General features: G+C 40.0%; 1 protein-coding gene and 1 pseudogene across 1 annotated transcript in view; one reads left to right on the top strand and one right to left on the bottom strand.

The window, feature by feature from the left end:
- On the bottom strand, positions 16,914-17,422 carry LOC100520701 (annotated as a pseudogene).
- Positions 20,013-26,080, top strand: part of LOC100738087 (neuron-specific protein family member 2) — a 60,848-nt gene continuing 54,780 nt past the window's right edge. Inside the window, exons 1-2 of the mRNA XM_021076768.1 lie at positions 20,013-20,201; positions 21,106-21,256. Coding sequence (XP_020932427.1) covers positions 21,128-21,256 — 129 coding nt within the window. The 5' untranslated portion in view covers positions 20,013-20,201; positions 21,106-21,127. The remainder of the gene's footprint in view (positions 20,202-21,105; positions 21,257-26,080) is intronic.

Below are 26,080 nucleotides of genomic sequence, written 5' to 3'. Positions count from 1 at the left end.
GGTCCAGGCTGCGGTGTAAACAGTCTTGCTGCTTGAATTGGTCATAATATTTGGAAGACCCTACAGTGTTGAAAATATCAGTAGTGGGAAAAGACATAGCATGAAGCTTATGAAAACTCAACACAGGGTCCATAATAGAATTATAAATCATAATATATAAATCTTATATCTATAGAATAAAATAACATCCTTTTTGAGAAGCAGTTCCAACATGTTTTGGGGCTCCGGAAGAGACATATTGCTTGGTCATGAAGTACCAAGTGACTGAATCTAAAACTTCACCTTATGAAAATAATTCTGTTGGCTCCAACTAGTAAAAAAATTGGAGTACCTGCAGCAGACTCTCATAAAATGGAAATAGCTCTTCTGGAAAGGAAGACTAAGCAGGACTGAAGAACACAAGCAAGCTGCATAAGGAGGTATGTCACCTGCATCATTTATACTAGCTCCCCTACCCCTGCTTGCACCTGTGGCCATATAGACTGTCTCATACAACAAGTTGAAAGAGTGGGAAAAAAATCTGAGCTTTGATTTTTGGATGAATTGGTTTTATCATGGATGCAAGTCAATATATATATGGTAGCAGCATGACAGCCATCTTCCAGAGTGGCCCTGAAAGATACTGGAAAGGGAAAAGGGCAGAGTTGAAAGCAGCACACCTGATCGTCCACTGTGTGATAGAAGTGACAAATGATGAGAATCTTTACAGATTCCTGGCCTGTAGGAAAAAGCCTGGCCACCTGATTTGGGGCTTGGCAGGAAAGATTGGAAGATTGGAGACAAGAAGGTCTGGGATAGAGGCTTACGGATGGATGTATGGGAAGGGGCACAGAGTGTGACAATTTTTGTATCACATGCTAAGACTCATCAGAAAGTATTCACTGCTCAATAGATGCTGAATAAATAAGTAGACAGACATGATGGGCAGTTGAGCTTAGCCACTATTCATTATTGGCCACTCAGGAACTTGATTGTTTTTCTGTTTTTAATCTCTTTAATTTCAGTTACTATTTTCTTCTCTATGCCTATTTTGGGTTTATTTTACTCTTGTGTAGGTTCAAAGTGGAAGCTTAGATTACTGACCTGAAACTTTTCCTCTTTTTAATGTATGCATTTAGTGCTATAAATTTTCTTCTCAGCACTGTTTTAACTATGATCTCTGGGTTTTGACATGTTGTGTTTTCGGTTTTGATTTAGTTATGAATTTGCCTATATATTCTTTAAGTTCTATCATTTTTTTTTCTTTTTTGGTCACAGTCATGGCATGTGGAAGTTCCTAGGCCAGGGATAGAATCTGAGCCACAGCTGCCACTTAAGCCACAGTTGTGGCAATGCTGGATCCTTAACTCCTAAGTTCTACCAATTTTTACTTCACATGTTTTGTAGATCTTTTGTTTGGTGCGTACATATATAGTATTGCTATGTGTTCCTGGTAGATTGACCCTTTTTCATAATGTACTGTCTCTCTCTGTCTCTAGTAATTTTATTTGCTATTGATTGAGTCTATTTTATATGCTAATAATATAATTATTCTTGCTTTCTTTTAAAGACATCTTTTCCCATCCTTTGACTTTCAACTTGCTTTTTCATTACATATGAAATATTGCTTGTATACAACATATTGTTGGGTTATGTTTTTTAATACATTGTGCCAATCTCTGTCTTTTAACTGATAGATTTATACCATTTACATTTAATGTATTTCTTGATACATTAGCGTTTAAATCTTCAATTTTATTTTTTGTTTTGTTTGTTATTTGTTTCTCTATTTTCTTTTTTCTGCCTTCCTGCTCCTCATATGATATCCACTGACACTGAGTCAGTGATGGAAGTGGGGGCAGGGGAGTACGGAGGGAAAGAGGAGGCTCATTACTTGCCAATGGGATTGAAAATCCTGGCTCTCTACTTGGCATTTTCTTTTTTTTTTTGTCTTTTTTTTTGCTATTTCTTTGGGCCGCTCCCATGGCATATGGAGGTTCCCAGGCTAGGGGTCCAATCGGAGCTGTAGCCACTGGCCTACGCCAGAGCCACAGCAACGCAGGATCCGAGCCGCGTCTGCAACCTACACCACAGCTCACAGCAACGCCAGATCATCAACCCACTGAGCAAGGGCAGGGACCGAACCCACAACCTCATGGTTCCTAGTCGGATTCGTTAACCACTGCACCACGACGGGAACTCCCCTACTTGACATTTTCTGACATCATCCCATTGAGGGTACTGAGGCACCCCAACATAGGGAGAGATTATCTATTTCATTTTCCTGGAAGCATAAGCCTTGACTGATATCTTACAAAGGAAATGTGCAGTGGCAGATCAGTGAAGAAAAGGTAGTCTCCTCAATGAACGATGTTGAAACAATTGGCTATCCATGTGCAAAAATGTGAACCTCTACCTACACCTCACATCTTATATAAAAGAATAACTCAAAATGAATCATAGATCTAAATGTGAGGTATAAAACTATAAAATGTTTAGAAGAAAATATAGAAAAAAGTCTTCAAGATTGAGGATTAAGCAAAGAGTTCAAAGTGGGTAAGTTTTATTTCATCAAATTAGAAAAAAACTGTATGTGAATAGTTTATTCATAATAGCCAAAAACTGAAAATAACCTAAATGTCCTTCAATGGATGAATAAACAAACCGTGGAATGCTACTCAGCAATACAAACAAAACAAAACAAAACAATACAAAACTGTTGATGTAATAATCTCTATGAACCTTCAGAGAATTATGCTAAATGAAAAAACCAATCCCGAAGTTATATATTTATTATTCCACTTATATAGCATTCTTGAAATGGAAAAATTATAGAAATGGAGAATAGGTGAGTGCCTTCCAGGGTTTAAGGACAGGGTGGGAGTTTTAGAGAAGTGTGTACAGCTATAAGAAGGTGAGTTCCATTGATTTATTTTCAAATGTTGAATAAACCTTTCATTCCTGAGGTAAATTCTGCTTGTGTATCATGTAATATCCTTTTCTATATACTATTGTAATTGATTTGCTATTATTCTGCTGAGGATTTTTGCCTTTATATCATGATGGATATTGGTCTATAGTTTTCTCTTATTGGAATGAATGTCTTGTCTGGTTTTGGTATCAGGGTAATACTATTCCCATATAATGTTATTAGGTGCATACACATTTAGAACTGTAATGACCTATGATAAAGATTGATTGATAAGTTTATCATTAGGTAATGTTGTCATTTATTCCTGGTAATGTGTCTTATTCTGAAGTTCACTTTGATATTAACAACTACATCAGCCTTCTTTTGATTAGCACTTCATGGAATATCTTTTTCCACACTGTTACTTTTAATATGTCCATGTTATATTTAAAGTGTATTTCTTGTAGAAAGCCCATAATTGTTTTTCTAATCCAGTTTGATAAATTTGGTGTGTTTAGACCATTTAGAATAAATACAATTATTGATATGATTGGATTAAAGCCTACCATCTAGGTAGCTATCTTATTTTATTTTATTTTTTGGCTTTTAACTCAATGAATTTTATTATATTTGTTGTTGTACAATGATCATCACAACCCAGTTTTACAGCATTTCTACCCCCAATCCCCAGCCCATCCCTCCCCTTGCTATCTCCTTTGATAACCATAAGTTTTTCAAAGTTTGTGAGTCAGTATCTGTTATGCAAAGATCACTGTGTCCTTTTTTAGATTCCATGTATAAGTAATAGCATATGATGTTCGTGTCTGTCTGACTAACTTCACTCAGCATGATAATTTCTAGGCCCATCCACGTTACTGCAAAAGTCATTTTCTCATTTCTTTTTATAACTGAGTAATATTCCATTGTGTATATGTACCACATCTTCCTTATCCACTCCTCTGTTGATGGACATTTAGGTTGCTTCCATGTCTTAGCTATTGTATACAGTGCTGCAATGAACAGTGGAGTACATGTATCTTTTCGAGTCATGGTTTTCTCTGGATAGATGCCCAGGAGTGGGATTGCTGGATCAAATGGTAATTCTATTTTTAGTTTTGTTTTTGTTTTTGTATTGAGGAATATCTATACTGTTTTCCATAGTGGTTGCACAAATTTACATTCCCACCAACAGTGTAAGAACAGTTTTGAGGGAGAGACCAGGAATTCAGTTTTGGACATGTTGACATTCAGGTGTCTGCACCATTCAAATGGAAATGTCAAGGAAATAGTTGTATGTAGGGGTCTGGAGTCTAGAAGAAATCTACCTGCTGGATATACAAATTTATTAGTTACCAATATATGAGTGGTATTTGAAGCCTCAGGGTGTGATTGTCAAGTGAGAGTATGATATAAGGACAGCCTAGACAGAGCCTGTGGTTGGTGCTGTGCTCCCAGGTAGATACACCATCAGGATGGAAAGTCTTCTGTCCCTAGTTGCCTTAATTATTAACCCTCTCCAGGAACTGCCCTTGGCTATAGAGCTCCACTTTGTATGAGGTCTTGCCCTCTCCCGGAAGGGCACTTATCTGCATCTCAGCTCAGGGAAACTGAAGGGTCATCCCAGCTTTATAAGTACTTGTGATTGGCTGAAGGGCTTTGTTGAGACTGTATCACCCTTCAAGTTCTCCCTCTAACTAATTGTGCTTTCTCCCCTTCCTTTCTTTATCCCAAGAACACTCTTGAATAAAATTTCTGTTTTCAAAGCTCTCAAAATTGGCTTTTGGAAGAACCTGCCCCACAACAAAACTGTCTTCTCAATTGGGACTTATTTTACAACACAGACTGGGAAGCTTTTTGTTAGAAGAGACAGATGAGTGGATTGATCATTTAACAGGAAAAGAGTGCCTTGGAATGCCTTTTAAAGACATACATTTCTAGGCAAATTTCAAAAGACTTCCTCAAAAAGCCTTTATTCTTATCAACCTACTTCTTTCTAAGTGGATCTTCTTAATTGGAATGGTTCTTTATAAGTCATCCTGCCTGTACTAAGATGATGTCAATTTTCACCCCAGGGCTTGCCTCCAGTATTTAGAGTGTCTCTTTCTTCATCTATTTCTAGCCAATCAGAGGAGAAATTTGGGCTGATCTTTCTGCCATTTACCTTTCTGCCTCTCTATTGTCCTTTTTTCCTTTAAATCAAAAGTAGGCAATGTCCCCTTCCCTTTTTAAGAAGAAAGAGAAAGCTTCTCATAGCTTTCTGACTGCTGTTATTTGAAATTTAAATATAGAGCTCCTAGCAATAATATGTGCATGGCTTCCTTTTATGCTTGCCTCTGGGAGATTCTTAGGACAGATTTCTATAAAGCTTATATTCCTATCATACCATTAAATTTTGAATCACATTCTTAAACTGACAATTTAATGAGATTTATAATGAGACATATACAGTGCTTCTATCATCACTTTCATTGGAGGTATATCTATACATGGAAACAAAACAAAGTCTTAAATGCTAAAATATAATGGAAACCGATCTCAGAAGCATTACAGATCCTTTGAAATGTATGTATGTAAAATAATTATTTTCAGATAAACCATCGTTGAGCCCTTTGGAAAAAGACTCACATTGTATTCACTTTTCCCCATTTCCAATTCTTTTTTTTTTTGGTCTTTTTGCCATTTCTTGGGCCACTCCCGAGGCATATGGACGTTCCCAGGCCAGGGGTCAAATCGGAGCTGTAGCTGCCAGCCTACGCCAGAGCCACAGCAACGCAGGATCCGAGCCGCATCTGTGACCTACACCACAGCTCATGGCAACGCTGGATCCTTAACCCACTGAGCAAGGGCAGGTATAGAACCTGCAACCTCATGGTTCCTAGTCGGATTCGTTAACCACTGAGCCACAACGGGAACTCCCACTTCCAATTCTGACTCAATAAATGGAAACAAAATGGGAAAATGAGCATTAGTGAAAATAATAATTTGGCCTGTTGTTTTTAGGGCCACACCCATGGCATATGGAAGTTCCCAGGCTAGGGGTCAAATGGGAGCTGCAGCTGCCAGCCTACGCCACAGCACTGCAGGATCTGAGCAGCATCTGTGACCTATGTGACCTGAACCACAGCTCACAGCAACTCTGAATCCTTAAGCCACTGAGCAGGGCCAGGGATCGAACCCACATCTTCATGGATACTAGTTGGGTTCATTACCACTGAGCCACAAACTCCAAAATTTAGCTTGAATATCTGATTAAATATGGGAGAAATGAGAAGCAGGAAAGGGGATGAAATATAGGTGAGCTAATCATCTCATATAACATGTAACGAGGATCAAAATAATTTGTTTTATTCTAAAGACAGATGAATGTCTGTTCAAATGTGTTTTTTGACATATTAAAAATAACAAGACATAATTTTAAAACATTATTGCCTTTTTGCCTTTTCTAGGGCTGCTTCCCGTGGCATGTGGAGGTTCCCAGGCTAGGAGTCTAATCAGAGCTGTAGCCGCCGGCCTACACCACAGCCACAGCAATGTGGGATCCAAGCTGCGTCTGCAACCTACACCACGGCTCACGGGAACACTGGATCCTTAACTCACTGAGCAAGGCCAGGGATTGAACCCGCAACCTCATGGTTCCTAGTCGGATTCGTTAACCACTGCGCCACGACGGGAACTCCACTAAGCAATTTATATGTATGAACTCATCTAATCCTTAAAATTATTCTATGAAATATTACTAGCATCCTCAATTTACAATGAAGATATTCAAGCACAGAGAGGTTAAGTAACTTTTAACCCAAATCAGAAATCTAGCAAGTGATAGAGCTGGGATTTGATCCCAGACAGTCTAGATCCTAAGACTGTGTCCTTAAATCTCACACTATTCTTACAAATATGAAGGAAAATGGTCACTAACTCATAAAAAAATAAGCAGCAATTTTAAAATTTATAAGTAGAAACAAGCCATATGATATACAAAAAAAGGTGTGATTTAAAATTATAGGAGTTTCTGTTGTGTCTCAGTGGTAACAAAACTGACTAGTATCCATGGAGGATGCAGGTTCGATCCCTGGCCTCAATCAGTGGGTTAAGAATCTGGCGTTGCCGTGAACTGTGGCATAGGTTGCAGACATGGCTTGAATCTGGTGTTGCTGTGGCTGTAGTGTAGGCCAGCACTGACCCAAACCCTAGCCTGGGAACTTCCAAATGCGGCCCTTAAAAAAATAAAATAAAATAAAATACATAAATAAAAAGAAAATTCTTTACAAATAATGTAAAGAATTACAGCCACCTAAAATTATCAGGTAATGCTCAAAAGAATAACTATTTGTTTCATCCAGGTCATTGTCAACATTCTGCCTTAAGTGTTCATTATTAAATTAAAAGTTAAGTTGATAAACTACTCAGCACAGGATTGTGGTATACAGACATTTGTTGTTTGGAGGGCTCAATATGCCTTCCCACTTCTTGAAAATACTTCCTTCCTTTCCTCCAAGAAATAGTTTTGTCCACTTCAACCATGTGGTTTGAGTAGGGACTGCCATCTTCAAATCTCATTTCCCTTGTCAGAAATGCACTGGATTCTACTTGGGCCTATTAAGCTACTTCCTTGGGAATTTTGAACTTGGAACCTGAGAGAAGTCTCATGCTGTTCATTTGCATGAGCGAAAATCTTGTCTTAGCAATATATCTGCTGAGAACAAATAAATTTTGGTTAAAAAAAAAAGCTGTTTGAAACAGCAATGAGATATCACTACATATCTATTAGATTGGTTAAAATCCCAAACACTGACAGCACCAAGTGCTGGTGAGAATATGGAGCAACAAGAACTCTCATCCATTGCTTTTGGGAATGAAAAAAAGTTCAAACACTTTGGAAGACAATTTGGCAATTTCTTTCAAAATGAAGCATACTCTTCCCTACTCTCCAGTAGTACTCTCCTTGGTATTTAATACCTAAATTAATCAAAAATTATGTTTATGTAAAAACTTGCACACACATGTTTAAAGTAGCTTTGTTCATAATTGCCAAAACTTGGAAGCAATGAAGATGTCTTTTAACAGGTGACTGGATAAATAAACTGTGGAACATCCAGATAATGGAATATTATTTAGTGGTTAAAAAAAAAAAGATCAATCAAGTCATGAAAAAACAGGAGGAAATTCAAATGCATATTGCTAAGTGAAGGGAGCCAATCTGAAATGGCACTGTATTATAAGATGCCAACTATTTGACATTTTGAAACAGGAAAATTTATAATCGGTGGTTGTAGGGGGTTTGGAGGGAGGGAGGAATGAATAGGTAGAGCACAAGGGATTTTTAGGGCAGTGGAACTCTCTTGCATGATATTGTAATAATGGATATATCACAAACATGTAATGGCGGATAGCTATGTATTTGTCAAAACTCCTAGAATGTACAACACGAAGTAAACCCTATTTAGTTAAAATAGTGTATCAATATTGGCTCATCAATTGTAACAAATATATCACACTAATGTCAGATGTTGTTAATAGGAGAAATTGTGTATGTGTTTTGCTGTGGGGTGGTGGTGGCAAGAGAAAAGGTATATGGGAACTCTGCACTTTCTTCTTTTTTTTCTTTTTTCTGGCCACACTTGGGGCATATGGAAGTTCCCAGGCGCTAGGGGTCAAATTGGAGCTGCAGCTTTAGACCTCCGCCACAGCAGTGGCAACACCAGATCCAAGCCACATCTGCGACCTCTGCTTCAGCTTGTAGTAACATGGAATATTTAACTCCCTAAGTGAGGCCAGGGATTGAACCCACATCCTCATGGACACTATGTTGGGTTCTTAACCCACTGAGCCACAGAGGGAACTCTGGAACTCTGTACTTTCAACTCAATTTTTCTGTAAATCTAAAACTGCTCTAAAAAATAAAAAATAACTGCTCTAGTATCCATGAGGATGCGGGCTTGATCCCTGCCCTTGCTCAGTGCGTTTAAGTATCATGGCATTGTGGTGAGCTGTGGTGGAGGTCGCAGAGGTGGCTAGGATCCCGAGTTGCTGTGGCTCTGGCGTAGGCTGGTGGCTACAGCTCTGATTTGACCCCGAGCCTGGGAACCTCCATATGCCGAGGGAGCGGCCCTAGAAAAGGCAAAAAGACAAAACAAAACAAAACAAAGACACAACAACAACCCCAAAACCTGTTAATTACAAACAATACAAAAACAAAACAGCTATTTGAAGGAGAGGGACAATTTAAGCAAGGACTTGAAGAATTAAGGCTCTGGAAAGAAGTTAATAATGGATTGGTGCAAGCCTCAAGTTCTCTACTGCTTTCCTCCTTCACACTACCCGTTGTTAATGGAAGGCCTAGAAGCTGAGAAGAAAGCAGCGGCCCAGAGCTTTCGGCAGTCTTGTGGCTAAGAGTCAAACATTGGAGTTCATTGCTACCAAGCTAAATGGAGCTAAAAGAGGTTAGTTTCCAGACAAAAGGGAACTCCTGAGAAGTGAGCCCAATCTTCCCTACCATTTTTTCCCTCAAGATGTTTTCTGATTCCTAATCTGTACTTAGGACTGATGGCCCAAATGTAACGTGGATGTGAAGATGCTAAGAAATTTAAACAGTATATTTGAAGCCTCCTGGTGCCACAGAGAGACAATTGAAGTTCAATGTGTACTTTGGCAGAAGTCTTGGGAATGCCCTAGGCTTCTGTTTGAAACTCCCAAGAGACTGTTCAAACCCCAAATAAACCAGACTGTACAAGAACCAGAACTTGGCCTATAATTATGTCAATCTGCAATTGAACCAAGGTGAATTGCCTCTATTTAACTTCCTGTGAGAATGAAAGTAAACTATATTTGTTGGAAGACAACAATATTTACAGCCTGTATATTTTTTCATATACAGTATAAAGACATTCAATAAAAAATTAGGCATGCCAGAGTCTAATTACTATAAGCAGGAGAGGGAAAAAAGATAATAAACTGAGAGTCACATGAGATACAGGCAGTAAAGTTATCAAACATGGTTTTTAAAATATATGTGAGTATATGGAGTTCCTGTTCTAGCTCAGTGGGTTATGAACCCAACATAATGTCCATGAGGATGTGAGTTCAATCCCTGGCCTTGCTCAGTGGGTTAAGGATCTGGCATTGCTGTGAGCTGTGTTGTAGGTTGCAGATGCAGCTTGCTGTGGCTGTGGCACAGGCTGGCAGCTGCAGCTCTGTTTCAGCCCCTAGCCTGGGAACTTCCACATACTGCAGGCGCAGCCCTAAAAAGCAATGTGTGTGTGTGTGTATGTGTGTGTAAGTATTATCATCAAAAAATGAGAAGATGCAGTGTCACCAAATACCTGAAACTGGTAAAAAGAACTATAAAGACTATTTAGAAAAAAAAATTAATAATTAAGATCAAGAACTCAATAAAGTTTAATAGCAAATTGGATAAATTAAACAGAAAAAAAACCCATAAAGATTACACAGATGAGCAGATTAGTGAAGTGGAAGACAGATCAAATTAGAAAAATATTTATATTAAAGTATGGAGAGGAAAAATAAAAACAGATGGACAATGCAGAAAAGGCTAAAGAGATGCTGAACAAGTTCTGAAAAACATGAAATTTGCAAACCAGAAAAGAAGAGAGAGGAAGTGGGGCCAATAAATATCTGAAGAAAGAAAGTAACAGGAAATCAATAGAAAATCAATGAAGCCAAAAGATGATTCTTCAAAAAGATTAGTAAAATTAATAAGCCTCTCACCAAGATAACAAAAAAAGAGGGAAGAAACAAATCACTAATATCAGAAATAAAGGAGAGTATATCACTGCCTCTCCCACAGATATTAAATGCATAATAAAGGAATACTAAGAACAACTCAATGCCACATATTTGATAACCCATTCCTTCCTTCCTTTCTCTTTCCTTCCTTCCTCCCTTCCTTTCTCTCTTTTTATTTTTTTTTGTCTTTTTGTTGTTTCTAGGGCCACTCTCATGGCATATGGAGGTTCCCAGGCTAGGGATTCAATCGGAGCTGCAGCCGCCGGCCTACACCACAGCCACAGCAACACAGGATCTGAGCTGCATCTGCAACCTACACCACAGCTCATGTCAATGCCGGATCGTTAACCCACTGAGCAAGGTCAGGGATCGAACCCGCAACCTCATGTTTTCTAGTCGGATTTGTTAACCACTGCGCCATGACGGGAGCTCCGTTCCTTGCTTTCTTGCCACTTCATAGCGTATGCAGTTTCTGGGCCAAGGATAAGATCCAAGCCATAGTTGCAATAGTTGTGGCAACGCTGGATCCTTAACCCACTATGCTGCGCCAGGGATCAAACCTGCAACCCAGTGCCCACGAGATTCCACTGATCCCATTGCACCACAGCAGGAACTCCTGGACCAGTTTTTTGAGAGACACAACCTATTGAAACTCACATAGAAAAAAATGGATAATCTAATAGGCTTATATTTATTAAAGGAATTGAATCAATAATTAATAACCTTCCAAAACAGAAAAAATTTAAAAAGTTTTTGTTTGTAGACGATATGATAGTATAGGTAAAAAAAATACAAAAAATCACAAGAAAATTCCTGGAATTAATAAGCAATTATAACTACGTTGCAGGAAACAAGTTTAATATGCAAAAGTCAATTGCTTTCCTATATACCAGCAATGAACAAGTAGAATTTGAAATTAAAAACACAATACCATTTACGGTATCACCCGAAAATGAAATGCCTAAATGTAACAAAATAGGTACAAGATCTATATGAGGAAAACAACAAAAATCTGATGAAAGAAATCAAAGAACTAAATAAATGGAGAGATATTCTGTGTTCATGGATATAACAAATCAATTTAACAAGATGTGGGTTCTTCTCAACTCAATACAGATTCAATGAAATCTTAATAAAAATCCCAACAAAAAATTGTTTTATGGATATCAGCAAACTGATTCTAAAGTTTATGTGGAGAGGCAAAAGACCTAGAATAGCAAATACAATATAGAAGGAGAAGAACAAAGTTGTAGGACTAAAACTACCTGGCTTTAAGACCTACTATAAAGCTGCCGTAATCAAGACAGTGTGGTATTGGTAAAAGAATAGGCAAATAGAATGATGGAATAGAATAGAGAACCCAGAAATAGACCTACATAAAGGTTGTCAACTGATCTTTGAGAAAGGAGCAAAAGCTAAACAATGGAGAAAAGCAGTCTTTTCTGAACTGAATATCTGTAGGCAAAACAACAACAACAACAACAACAAAACACCTAGACACAGACCTTACACTCTTCACAAAAATTAACTCAAGGAGTTCTCGTTGTGGCTCAGTGGTTAACGAATCCGACTAGGAACCATGAGGTTGCAGGTTCGATCCCTGGCCTTGCTCATTGGGTTAAGGATCCGGCGTTGCCGTGAACTGCGGTGTAGGTCACAGATGCGGTTCAGATCCTGCATCGCTGTGGCTGTGGTGTAGGCCAGCAGCTACAGCTCTGATTTGACCCCTAGCCTGGGAACCTCCATATGCCACGGGCGTGACCCTAGAAAAGACAGAAAAAAAAAAAAATTAACTCAAATTGAACCACCAGACCCAAATGTGAAATGCCAAACTCTAAAACTCCTAGAAGATAACACAGGAGACCTTGAGTTGGATGATGACATTTTATGTTAAAACACCAAGGCGTGGCTCGTAGAAGAAAGAAACAATAAGCTGGACTACATCAAAATTAAAATTTCTACTTTGCAACAGACACTTTCAAGAGAATGAAGAAACATGCCATAGACTAGCAGTAAATATTTGCAAAATTCTTATGTAATAAGATCCACTAAACAAAATACACAATGAATTCTTAAAATTAAACAATAAAGAAACAGCCCAATTTTTAATGGACCAAAGACTTTCACAGACACCTTCAAAAAAGATTTATGGATGGCAAATTAGCATAAGACAACACCACATTTTCACCAACATTTGGTGCTGTCATATGCAAAACGGTACAGCCACTTTAGAATAAGTTTCTCACAAAACTAAACATGCTTTTCTCATTCGATTTGGCAACTGAACTCCTTGGTATTTACCCAAAGGAACTGAAAACTTATGTCTACACAGAAACCTGCAAACAGATTTTTTAATAGCAGTTTTATTCATAATTGTCAAAACTTGAAAGCAACCAAGATGTTCTTCAGTAGGTGAATGGATGAATGAACCAGACAATGGAATATTATTTAGCACTAAAACCAGATGAGCTATCAAGCCATGAAAAGACATGAAGGAAACTTAAAGGCATATTACTAAGTGAAAGAAGCCAATCTGAAGAGACTGTATACTGTATGATTCCAACTGTTGTTTATTATGGAAAAGTCAAAACTACGGTCAGAGTAAAAAGATCAATTGTTGCCAAGGATTGGGGGGAGGGGTGAATAGGTGGAATACAAAGAATTTTTATGGCAATAGAACTACTCTGTATGATAATCTAATGATAGATGCATATCACCAGCATTTCATAGTTTTCATCATAGAGATTTGGTACATATTTGCTAGACTTATACCAAGCTATTTCATTTGGGGATACCATTGTAAATGTTATCCTAAAAACATTTTGGTTTCCAATTGTTCATTGCTAATATATAGAAATATAATAATTTTTGCATATACATTTATCCCAAACTTGGCTAGACTAGGAATTTAAACTTAAATTTAGCTCTAGGAATTTAAAAAATAGATTTTTTGGGATTTTTTTCATGTAAATAATCATATTGTCTACAAATAATGATAATTTTTTTTCTTCGTTTCAAATACGTTTACCTCTTCTTTTCTTTCTTTCTTTCTTTTTTTTTTTTTTTTTTTTTTGTCTTTTTGCCATTTCTTGGGCTGCTCTGGCGGCATATGAAGGTTCCCAGGCTAGGGGTCGAATTGGAGCCATAGCTGCCAGCCTACGCCAGAGCCACAGCCATGGGGGAATCCGAGCCACGTCTGTGACCTACACCACAGCTCACGGCAACGCCGGATCCTTAACTCACTGAGCAAGGCCAGGGATCAAACCCACAGCCTCATGGTTCCTAGTCAGATTCGTTAACCACTGAGCCAACGATGGGAACTCCCCTTCTTATTTTTTTTGCCTTATTGTTCTGGCTCGTACTTCCAGGTATGATGTTGACTAGGAGTGGTGAGAGTGGACATTCTTGACTGTTAAAGATCTTGAGAAATGGCATTCAGCCTTTCACCATTATTACATTAGCTTTTCTTTTCTTTTTCCTTCCTCCCTCCCTTCCTTCTTCCTTCCTTCCTTCCTTCCTTCTTTCCTTCCTTCCTTTTTCTTTCTTTCTTTCTTTCTTTCTTTCTTTCTTTCTTTCTTTCTTTCTTTCTTTCTTTCTTTCTTTCTTTCTTTCTTTCTTTCTTTCCTTCTTTCTTTCTTTCTTTCTTTCTTTCTTTCCTTCTTTCTTTCTTTCTTTCTTTCTTTCCTTCTTTCCTTCTTTCTTTCTTTCTTTCTTTCCTTCTTTCCTTCTTTCTCTCTTCCTCTCCCCCCCTCTCTTTCTTTTCCCTTATTCTTTATTCCCTCCCTCCCTTCCTCCCTTCCTTCCTGCCTTCCTGTCTTTCTTATACTCTTTACCAGGTTGGGAAACTTCTTTTTTATTTGCAATTTTATGACATTTTTTTTAATGAATGAATGTTAAATTTTATCAAATTCATTTTCTCTTTCAATTGCTTCCACATGATAAAAACCCACTTATTCATGGTGTATCATTATTTTTGTCTGCTGATAGATTCAATTTTCTAATATTTTATTGAAGATTTTTGCACCTTAATGAAGTATATTGACTTGTAATTTTCTTGTCTTGTACTTCTTCATCTGGTTTGGTATCATGGTAATGCAGGATTCATAGAATGAGTTAGGAATTGTTTTCCTCCCTTCTATTTTCTGGAAGAGATAATATAGAATTAGTGTTATTCTCTTAAAAATATTTGGTTGCATTCACCTGTGAAACCATTTAGGGCTGGCAGACTTTATACTACAAATTCAATTTCTTTAATAATTATAAAAACCTTGAGTGAGTTTGGGTAATTTGTGGTTTTTAAGGAATTGGTCCATGTAAACTAGTTCATGATGGAGTTCCCATTGTGGCTCAGTGGAAACAAATCTGACTAGTATCCATGAGGACGCAGGTTCAATCCCTGGTCTCACTCAGTGGGTTAAGGATCCAGCATTGCTGTGAGCTGTGGAGTAGGTCGAAGACAAGGCTTGGATCTGGTGTTACTGTGACTTTGGTGTCAGCCAGCAGCTCTTCAGCTCCTATTCGACCCCTAGCCTGTGTACCTCCATAAGACATGGGTGTGGCCCTGAAAAGACAGACAGACAGACAGACAGAAAGAAAGAAAACAAAACTAATTCACGAAACTCATGTACATAGAGTTGTTTGTATTAGTCCCTTATTATCCTTTTAATGTCTGCATGCTCTATGTATTTCATTCATAATATTGGTGATTTGTGCATTCTCTTTCCTTTGTTAGTCTTTCTACAGGTTTATATGATTTATTGATCTTTCCAAAGAACCAGCTTGTGGTCTCATTGATTTGTTCTATTGCTTTTGTTTTGTTTTGTTTTCAGTTTTATTGATTTTTGCTCTTTATTATCCCTTTCCTTTTGCTTGCTTTGGGTTTTTTTTTTGCTCTTCTTTTTTCTGAGTGATGGCTTAGATTATTGATATGACACGTTTCTTCTCTTATACACATTTAATGCTGTAAATTCTCTAAGCACTGTTTTAGCTGCACTCCAAAATTTTTGATATCTGTATTTTGATTTTTATTCAGTTCAAAATATTTTTAAATTTCCCTTGAGACCTTCTCTTTAATATGTGGGTTATTTCAAAGTATGTTGTTTAATTTCTAAGTGTTTGGAGACTTGCCTGTTATCATCCTGTCATTGATTTCAAGTCTAATTCTATTATGGTCAGAGAACGTTCTTTATAAAATTTTCAATTAAAAAAAACTGTTCGGACTTGTTTTATAACTCAGGATACAGTCTATTTTGGTAACTCAGGATATAGTGTATCCTAGTAAGCGTTTCCAGTTCATTTAAAATAATTCATTTTCTTCTGTTATTGGGTGGATTTTTTTCTGTAAATGTCAATTAGATCCAGTTGGTTGATGAGGCTGTTCAGTTCTTCTATAACAGTGGTTCTCAACTGGGAGAGGTTTTGCCCCTCTGTCCCAGGGGACAAATGTCAATCTCTGGAGATATTTTTGATAGTCACAACTTGGGGGAGATGCTGCTGGCATCTAGTAGTAAAGACCAGAAATGCTGATAAACATCCTACAGTGCACAGGGCATCCCCCATCCCTTCCAAAAAATAATTGTTCAGTTCAAAATATTTTTGTCTTTTCCTTTCTTGTCTTTTGTCTTTTTAGGGCCGCACCTGCGGCATATGGAGATTCCCAGGCTAGGGGTCCAGTCGGAGCTGTAGCCTCTGGTCTACACCACAGCCACAGCAATGCAGGATCTGAGCCGTGTCTGTGACCTATACCACAGCTCATGGCAATGCTGGATCCTTAACCCACTGAGAAATGCCAGGGATCGAACCCACAACCTCATGGTTCCTAGTCAGATTCGTTAACCACTGAGCCACAACAGGAACTCCTCAAAATATTTTTGAAATTAAGAAACCCTATTCTATAGGGTTTTTAAAAATTTGTTCTTTTAATTAATGAGATAGGAGTGTTTGGGACTCCACTTTTAATTGTGGACTTTTCTATTTCTCTTTTCAGTTCTGTCAATTTTTGGTTCATGTATTTTTGAAGCTTTATTATTAGGTTCTGACACACTTAGGATTGTTATGTCTTCTAAGTCAAATGACACTTTTACGTAGATAGAGGGATATGTAATATTCCTCTATTTCTGGTCATTTTCTTTGCTCTGAAGTCTACTTTGTTGATAATAATACAACTACTCCATCTTTCCTTTGATTAGTGGATGTTTCTTCCATCTTGTTACCTTTTTTTTTTTTTTTTTTTTTGGTTGTCAAATAATCCCTTATTGAAATATTTTCTCCTTCATAGTTTTTAACTAGCTGGGTATTCTATTGTACCACTGTTGATGTCATGAGGATGATGGCCACCAAGTTTCAGCTCACTGACTAGGCAGTCCCTAGGATCCCTTTAATGTTTTTAGAGAGTTCTCTAGCTAAAGACCAGTGCTGCATCTGTCAAGCCACATTGACCACCTCATCAAAAGTGATATTCCCACTGTGCTTCCCGTTTGTCTGCTTCTTTCTGTCTCTGGGTGGTTCCTTGAGGACTTTGGTTATTAGATCGGAGGCAGAATATATCACTTCAGTCTGGGCCTCTCTGTTCTGAATGGTCAGTTTCTCTGTGATCTGTAGACTCTTCCAGTAACCAGTTTTCTTGGTCATGTCATCACTATTTTTTTTTTTTTTTTTGAGACAGACCCAGAGGTGCCGAATCTTGGGGCCCAGGGAAGATGTGGCATTGACTTCCTCACTGGTGTACCTCAGGCATATGACTTTGATCTCACTGGGGTCAAACTTGGGTGGCATGACAGAGGCAGCTGGTGTCAGATGAACCTTTATGTGGGAGGACAGAGAAAAGCTGCACTTTGGTGTCCTCTGAGATGAAAACAAAAAGCCTGATCCAGTACTTTTATGCTATCTGTATCATTTTCTTTGAAGTGGGTTTCTTAATGATGTCATATATTTTGTTCATGTTTTTCCTTTATTTTGACAAATTCTGCTTTTTATTTTGTTTGTTTAGACCATTTATGCTTAATGTAATTATTGATATGTTTGAATTTTGTTCTATTTCATTATTTGTTTTCTGCTGTTCCTTTTTTTTGTCTTGTTTCTCTGTTTTCCAGTTCCTGCCTTCTTTGAGCTGTTTGAACTTTTTTAGTACTCCATTTAAATTTATATATCACATTTTTAGCTTTATCTCTGTATATTTTTGGTTATTCTAGGAATTACAATAAGCACAATTAAGTTTTCACAGTTTAGTTGGAATCACTACTTTACCATTTCAAGTGGAATATAAAAACATTACCACCAGATTTGTCCCTCTATCCTTCACTTATCATTTTGAAGTTGTCTTATATATTGCATTTACATTTACATATATGGAAAACCTCATCACAAAATGTCGTGTTTTCTATTTTCAATTGTCAAACATCTTGTCCAGAGCTCTACAGGAGAATAATAGTCTATTATATTAAGCACTTCTCAATATCATTCTCCAACAAGGGGCTTCTCTACATCACTTCAGCCCCATTTCTTTCTGCACCCCTCTCCCAGACTCAAATATAAGGAAGCCTGGATTTTCTATTGCCATGAGACATGCCCTTCTCCTGGACTTTCGTAAACTCTCAGCATCTGTGGCTTAGAGTTGTTAAAGGTGTAATTTCTGCTTGTGAATCAAATATAAACTATTTGAAGGGACTTCCCTCTTCCTTTGTGAGGATAGGATAAAATACAAGTAGTTACAATTGCTTCCCTGTATCTGTCTACATTTTGTTGTCCTTAGACAATGCCTGCACCTGAACATCATCCAGGTCTTTGGAAAATCAGGGAGTGGGGGGCTAACATTTATTGGAATACCTCCCTCTCATATATATGCATACTTCTATTAATAGTGTTCCTGGGCAACTCTGCTGTAACGTAGACTGTCTTGTCTCAGAAACATCTCTTTCTCTAGACACACGCACATACGCACATGCATATACATACACACATACACACACACAAGCACCATTCTTAAGTAGCACAGTAATAGATATGTTTTCTCCTGGCCTTTTAGCTAGTAGAGTGTATGCTCAGTATGTGATCATCAAGGTGACCAAATAATTTATTGCGAAAGTGAGGAAGTTCCCAGGCTAGGGGTCGAATTGGAGCTACAGCTGCTAGCCTATGCCACAGCCATAGCAATGCCAGATCCATGTCTCATCTGTGAACTACACCACAGCCTGCAGCAACGCTGGATCCTTAACCCACTGAGTGGGGCCAGGGTTCAAACCTGCATCCTCATGGATACTAGTCAGATTCGTTTCTGCTAAGCCACAGTAGGAGCTCCTAGGATAACTTTGAAAGTGAAATTGGATGCTATTATTAATGCCAAGACCTGATGAAGTGCATCATAAACAGCACCACAGCTGGGAATGAATGGCCAACAGTGATTTGGACCACAGCTAGGAGAAACCAGTGGCAACAGTCTTGACCTCAGAGAATTTAAAGGGCATGTAAGAGCAATCCCCAGGGATGAAATAATTCAGCAATTTAGAACTCCGTCTCAGAGCTGAAAGGGGTTCCTTTAGTGTAATTTCTTCTCATATTCACAACCTCTCTGCAAGCGAGATATTATTTCCACATCAGAGATAAAGAAATGGAAGCTTGGAGAGTGAATGCAAAATGTCCAAGATCCCCATAGCCAGAACTTTGTAGAGCTGACCCTAGGACTTTGCCCTCTCTAATTCCAGACACCAACCTGGAAACCCCGTAATGTTGTGGACTGCATATAAACTTTGACAGCACTGTTTCAGGGCTCAAATCCCAGTTCCTGGTGCTATACCAGCTCTGTGACCTTAGCTGACCTGCGTGATCACAGTAGCATTGTGAAAATAGGAGCTTATGTTTATGTATTGCTTGCCATGTACCCTGCTCTGAGGTATACTCTTTCCCCAAGTTATCACATTCACACCTGCCACTAACCCCATCATATAGGTACTGTTAGAAATCACAATTTGTAAATGAGGGAAACAGTCTGAAAGAGCCTGGAAAAGAGCCCCCTGCATGGGAGATACTCAATAAATCACAATTCCCCTTGTCTCCATACACATGTCAGAGCACAGTATAGGTCCAGAACAATTTTGTGTTTCATAAAATTGTCCTGGAAGACCTTAGGAGGTGGTTCCTTCTCCTAATGCATGTACTCCTTCTCCAGTTTTTCTGAAGGCTCAAGGATTTCTTGTAATATGACACATATTAACTTTTTCTCTCTCTTTTTTTTTAATGGCCAGAATCCCTCCCACTTTCTTGAAACCATTTTGTCCCTTGCTGTGGTTGTGGCCATGCATGAGAAACAGCAGGTGGTGCCAGATGACAGATGGTGCGGGAGCCCGTTCCCCGGTGGGAGGGGGCTCAAGCGAGCGAGCAAGCGAGCAAACAGGCAGACAGCTGCCAGAAGCCCGCTCGCTCGCGCCTCGCTCTCAGACGCTCCCAATCCAGACGCACGCAAGGCGCTGTCCTTTCAGCACCACAAGCTCGGGCCGAGGAGGAAGGACTCCTGGCCATCCTCCTCCTCTTCAAATTGGCTTGAATCTGCTCTGACCCCCAAGAGTGCAGCACAGTAAGTAGGCATTTGTTTTTGCTATAACCACTCCTCAATATCCTCCAACCCATTACCATCCCTTTCACCCTCACAACAACCCTATTTTGTCTAATAACGTTCCATCAGCAGGATTGACAAGAGAAATTCAGTTGTGCTGGGCTTTTGGGGGTGGGGTGGGAGCATCATTTGACTTCCAAGGGAACTGGAGAGGAATAAATGTGATTTGTTTATTTAGTTGGCAATCTTGCAATATGGGGGTTGCTAACTTTCCCTGGAACCAAAACAAACAAACAAACAAAAAAACCAAAAATGGCCCTTCGCTATTGAGGAAATGGAGGCATTCCATGTCTGAATAACAGGATCAGGTTCAAGCCAGCCCTTTTTTGCTTTAGGAAATTGTATCTCCTATACAACCTACATATCATGTGAAAGGGTAGAGTGCACATAGAAGCATTAAATGTATTTATTGTATTTTAGGGGGATTACTGGGGGAAAAAAACCATAAAAATTGCAACCAAGATGGTAAGGTGAAATTTATCATACTGCAGCGTGACTTGGAATAATAGTATTTATTTTTGCACTTAGAATGAGCTTTTCACTGAGACTATATGACTATGTTATCTCTAGTGTCTTGGATATTTTTTAAAAGATTGTATATTTTGTGTAAGCCTGGGATTTTCCTTGAGGTTCTAAATTTGAGGGCCATTAAGTGCTGTGGGCAAGTGGCATATTTTGATGATTAAAGAAGTTTTACTGGATAATGGGAATCATGTCAGGAAATCTAGCAGAAGATCAATGACTGATCTGTACATCGAAGCCGCTGGAGTGGAGCTCTTGAGGACAGCGCTATTTTCTCTGTCGTCAGCCTTCTCTTTTCCTGCCTCACTTCCCACTGTAACTAGAATCCCACTGCTTGCCTTAGGTCTGGGAAGAAAGGCGTAAGGATGGTGAAGCTGAACAGTAACCCCAATGAGAAGGGAACCAAGCCGCCTTCCGTTGAGGATGGCTTCCAGACCGTCCCTCTCATCACTCCCTTGGAGGTTAATCACTTACAGCTGCCTGCTCCGGAAAAGGTAAAGCAGGTGCTCCTTTCCTCATTAGCCACCCCCATGCTCCCCCCACCATCTAAGGAAATAAAGCAGCAAAAATTCCACTTCCCCTAAATCCTTGCATTCCCTCATCAGCCAAATATGTTCCTTTTCTTGCAAAATGTAGTTATTCCTTCCAGAGACATGACATCTCTTGTGTTATTTCAGACTTATGGTAAGTGTTTATTCATTTTTTTTTGTTCACACATACATACATGAGCAAGAAAATTAACCTTTCCTTTAAATTTTTTATTATAGTAGATGAATACTAATAGGATTCTAGATGATGAGAAAGAAAATTGTCTTGATTGTTTTTGGAAGGTGTTTCAAATTTGACTGGTACTGATTTGAGGGCAGAGAATTGGATGCAGTCCAACAAGCATTTAGTTTGCACCTGCAAAGGCCTTGTCCCTATGCTGCAAGTTGGTTATAAAAAGACACATTACAAAATCCCTATCCATTATAACACTTGTATTAACGTAAAGCATTATGATAAATGCTCTATTTGAGCATTAATTACAAAGATTGTGAGAGCACAGGGTTGGAAAGAGCTAAATTTTGTTGGGGTAGAGGGGAACTGGGAGGACAGGTTAGGTAAGTTGCAGAGGAGAATATTTGAATTTGGCTTTTAAAAGTGAGTAAAAACCTTCCAGGTAGACCATTGGAGGAAAAGGCATTTAAGGCATTTAAGGCAAAGGGCAAAGCACGGAGAGCTTTTGGGAAATAGCATGACTGGAGTAAAGTGTCTTTGGGGGAGGTGTGGCTGGAAATGAATGACTGGCTGATGGCACATCTCCTGATATGGGAGTAGTCCATGAAGAATAGAGGTGGGCATTTAAACAAAAGTGGGGGAGTTATCGCATGAACACAGGTGGGAGAAACACTATTGTTTAAGATCCACCTGAGAGAACTTGGGCTTTTGTAATGTTAGCTTTTGCTTACTATAAGAGATAGATTTGGAGGCAAATGATGGAGTTCCCTGGCTAAAGGGTGAACGATGGATCATTCCATCTGTTTGATTTCCTCATTGGCGTCTCCAGGAGGGCATTGTGTATCTTAACCAATTGGCTCTATCCAATGAATAGAAGAGGACCCAAAGCTAGATAAAGGTCCTGGCTGATTGGCTGAGGGCTGAGTCATCTGTTTTGAAAGTGCAGAGGTTGTCAATATGAAAATGTCCATAGATGTGGCAGGAATAAAGAATCCTTGAGCCATACTGAGAAACGGATAAGCCCTTTTCAAAATAAAATTTGAACAGGCATTTGGCACTAAAGAAATGTGAAGGAACCGTATTAATTGGGTATTGGCTACCTGTATACCAGAAGTTCTCAGGTTTTGACTGCGTATTCAAATCACCAGGGGAGTTTTGAATATCCTGATATCTAGGCCACACCCCAGAGCAGTTATATCAGAATCTCTGGGGGTGAGACCTAGGTGTCAGTATTAATTAAATCTTCCCAGGTGACTTCTGTGTGCAGCCAAAGTTGAGAACCGTCGTGCTAGGTGCACACTACCCAGAGATTATACCTTCACATTTGCAGGCAAAAAGGTGAAGGGTCAGAGAAATTTGGTTAGTTATCCAAGCTCACAGAAGAAGTAAGTGGCAACGCTGGAATTTGATTCCAGATGTAAAGAAAATTGGGGGGAAGAAGGGGGAATATTCTCTAAAGGTATTGTGAAGTTTCAGGAAAAATATTTACCCTTCAGCCTTGAAGATCTGTCCGTCCCTGAAAGGTGTGGAAGTTAAGGCACCTCTCCCCAGTACCATGTGTACAGTTAAACACATATCTGCAGGACTTCCGCAGATATGGCTTCTGTATCCCCTTACTCCCCCACCCCATTCTCCCATCTCCAAGGGCTTTCTTCTCTCCTTGAGAGAGGAGAAACACCCAATAACCACTGAGCGTCCAGTGCAAACGTGCCAAAAAAGTGTGAACTTGCGTGTGTGGGAAGGGAAACCAATGCATCATGAAAGATGCAAATCCCTACACGGACACATCTCCATGGGGCACATTTCAGATGCCCTGTGATGTTCATGACAAAGTCTTCATAGCAGGTAGACCTCAATGTCCTCCTCTATGAAGTGAGGAGGATCACACCCACTTCGCAAAGTAGAGCAAAGTTAGACGTGGCCTCATATGTAAAATGCCCGGCACAAAAATAATATAAAAGAATAATAGTTATCATTTTAAGTGCTTCCTAAATGCTAGATGCTGTTGTAAGCCATAAGCAGGCATGCGCGCGCACACACACACACACACACACACTCTTTCATTCTTTCAACAGTTTATAGGACCCAGTAAGGGTGTTGCTACTTTCATCCAATTTTTCAAGATGATGAAACTCAGGCCCAGAGTGATAAAGTCACTTCCCAAAGCCCAGTGTTGATGAGCCTCCTGGCAGTGTCTGGGGATCCCAGGGCCCAGGCTGTTCTAGAACCTTCCACCTCAGCAGGAATAGGCAGTCAGCTGACCTGGGAGTCCCTAGACTTGGGCTCTAGCACAAGCTCAGTCACCAACCACAGCTTGAGTCCTGTAAGCTGTCTCTCCTCCCTTAGGCCTCTGTCTTCCCTTCTCTGAATGGGAAATTTTATCAGTAGTTTTCTGTGCTAGGATTTAGATTTTACAATATTTACAAGAGTAAACAAGGCTTTTCCCCCCGACATTAGAATAGATGTGTTAACAGTGAATTCCACTCAAGAAGTCCAAGTCTGAGAACAGTGTTGTGGCTGCCAGCACAGACTCTGAAACCAGATCTCTAGGGGTCTTCGCTGCTCTACCTTCTATAAGCCTACCTGGGCTGAGGACTTGAGCGAGGTTCTCAAAAGGCCTCAGCCTCTGCCTTTTCATGGATTCGAGGGGATGATAATATGGGGACTCCATCTCACCAGGCTGTAGAGAAGGCGAGATAAGTCCTCACACAGTTGTCAGCTCTCTGATTATGTCCAGCCAGATGGTGAGGGTTTGGTGCCAAAAAGGTTATCAGAAAGAAGTATATTTGACCCCAGGGTTATATCATGGGTTTTCTTCTTGAAAAGGTAAGATACAGAGTGTGCTTGGTGTGTAATACTGACAGTCATCTTTAGGTTTGTTCTCTAAGCGCTCTTTCGTATGAATGCGAGTTTCTGGGGAGAAGCTTTTGGAGGCCAAGTAGAGGGGATGAGCATGTCTGACGTTCTTGCTCTAGGTTAGGAATGGGCCATGCAGGGCATTCATAGCTGCCGTATCAATTAATCTTCCCAACAGCCCTGTGAGGTGGGTGCTAGTGCACTCATTTCACTGATGAGTAAACTGAGGCTTGGGTCGAATGAGTGACTTGCTCACACTTCATAGACAAGAGTAGAAAAGCTGAGGTTGGAACCATGTTGCACCTGTCACCCCAATTTTTTCCCTCTGTGCCATGCTACCTTTAATGAGTAGCTTCCCACCCCCAGGCAGTGCTTCCTCAAACTCTGCATTCCATTGCCCATGGCCATGGCTCCTTCTTGAGCTCTCCTGCAGGTGGGACTTGAGGCGATCCTCCAGTGAGGATATCACAGCCTCCAGTGCCCACTCCCTACCCAGTGCAGAGGGACTGGTGCCTGACTTGGAAGAGGAGACTTGCCAGCCTCATTGTTGTTCTCCCACCTATTCTATCGCTCTAATCAATCCTTCACACTGCACCTGAGGCAGTGCCCCCGGCATTGTGACCAGGTCCTTCTCCCACGGGAGGTCTTTTCAGTCACCCCTGCTCCAGGGTGCAGTCCTCAAATTCTTCCCTTGCCACTCCAGGACCTCCATTAACTGCTCCACTGGCTTTCAGTCCCACTACTCCCCATTTTGTACCCTGAATACCAGCATGTCAGAACTGCCTAGAGCCCTGGTTCTCAACTGGGGGTGACATTTTCCCCCAGAGGGACATTTGGCATTTTTGGTTGTGATCATTGGAAAGGGGAGATGCTATTAGCCAGGATTCTGCTAAACATCCTACAATTCATGAAATGCACCCCCCAAAAGAATTATCCTGTCCCAAATGTCAACAGTGCTGAGATTCAGAAGCCTAGCCTTGGAGTTTTCCACACTCTCTGGGATGTTTTGTGTCCCTTCCTCCTTGCCCATGCCATTCCTTCTGCCCCAGAATGCCCTTCTTGTCCCTCTGCTGGTCTGATAAGCCTATTCTCATCTTCCTAAACCCAGTTCAGATGGCAGCTCTCCTGGACACCTTCCCTGACCACCTGTAATCTGGATATGGCTGTACGTACTATGTTGGAAGATGCTCGCTCATTCATCCATCCAGCAGAAGGAACCTTCTATGTGCCAGGCACTATGCTAGGCTCCATATACGAAGCCATGAAAAATCAGGCATGGCCACTGCTTTCATGGAGCTTCCAGTACAGTGGGGAAGATGGACTTCAAACAAGCCAGCACACAAATAGAAGCACAGAGATGCAAGTTGTAAGAAGGGCTGTTAAGGAAAGAATAAGGTGCTCTATTGCAAGAGAGGATAAGACTTAAGGGGACTTAATTATGATGGCAGGATGGTCAGAGGAGATTTTTCTGAGGAAGGAACCCTGGCCGGGACCTGGAGGATGGATGGGTAGGGGGAGTAGGAGGCAGAGGGCCCAGCATGTGGACAGGCACTGAGGGATTTGGCACACTGAGGGAAGGGGAGAGACCTGGGAGATGAGGTGTGGTGGGCACCAGATCATGCAGGGCCTGGTGTATGTTTTGAAGTGGTTTAAAGAAGGAGAGTAACAAAATCAGATTTCTATCTTAGGAAGAAATTTTATTTTATTTCCTCTGGCTGCTATGGGCCACCCTAGGGACAGGG

The sequence above is a fragment of the Sus scrofa genome, chromosome 16 (genome assembly GCF_000003025.6).
Source record: "Sus scrofa isolate TJ Tabasco breed Duroc chromosome 16, Sscrofa11.1, whole genome shotgun sequence".
Lineage (NCBI taxonomy): Eukaryota > Metazoa > Chordata > Mammalia > Artiodactyla > Suidae > Sus > Sus scrofa.
Note: the sequence above shows the minus strand (reverse complement) of the source record. Positions and strands in the feature narration are given on the sequence as shown.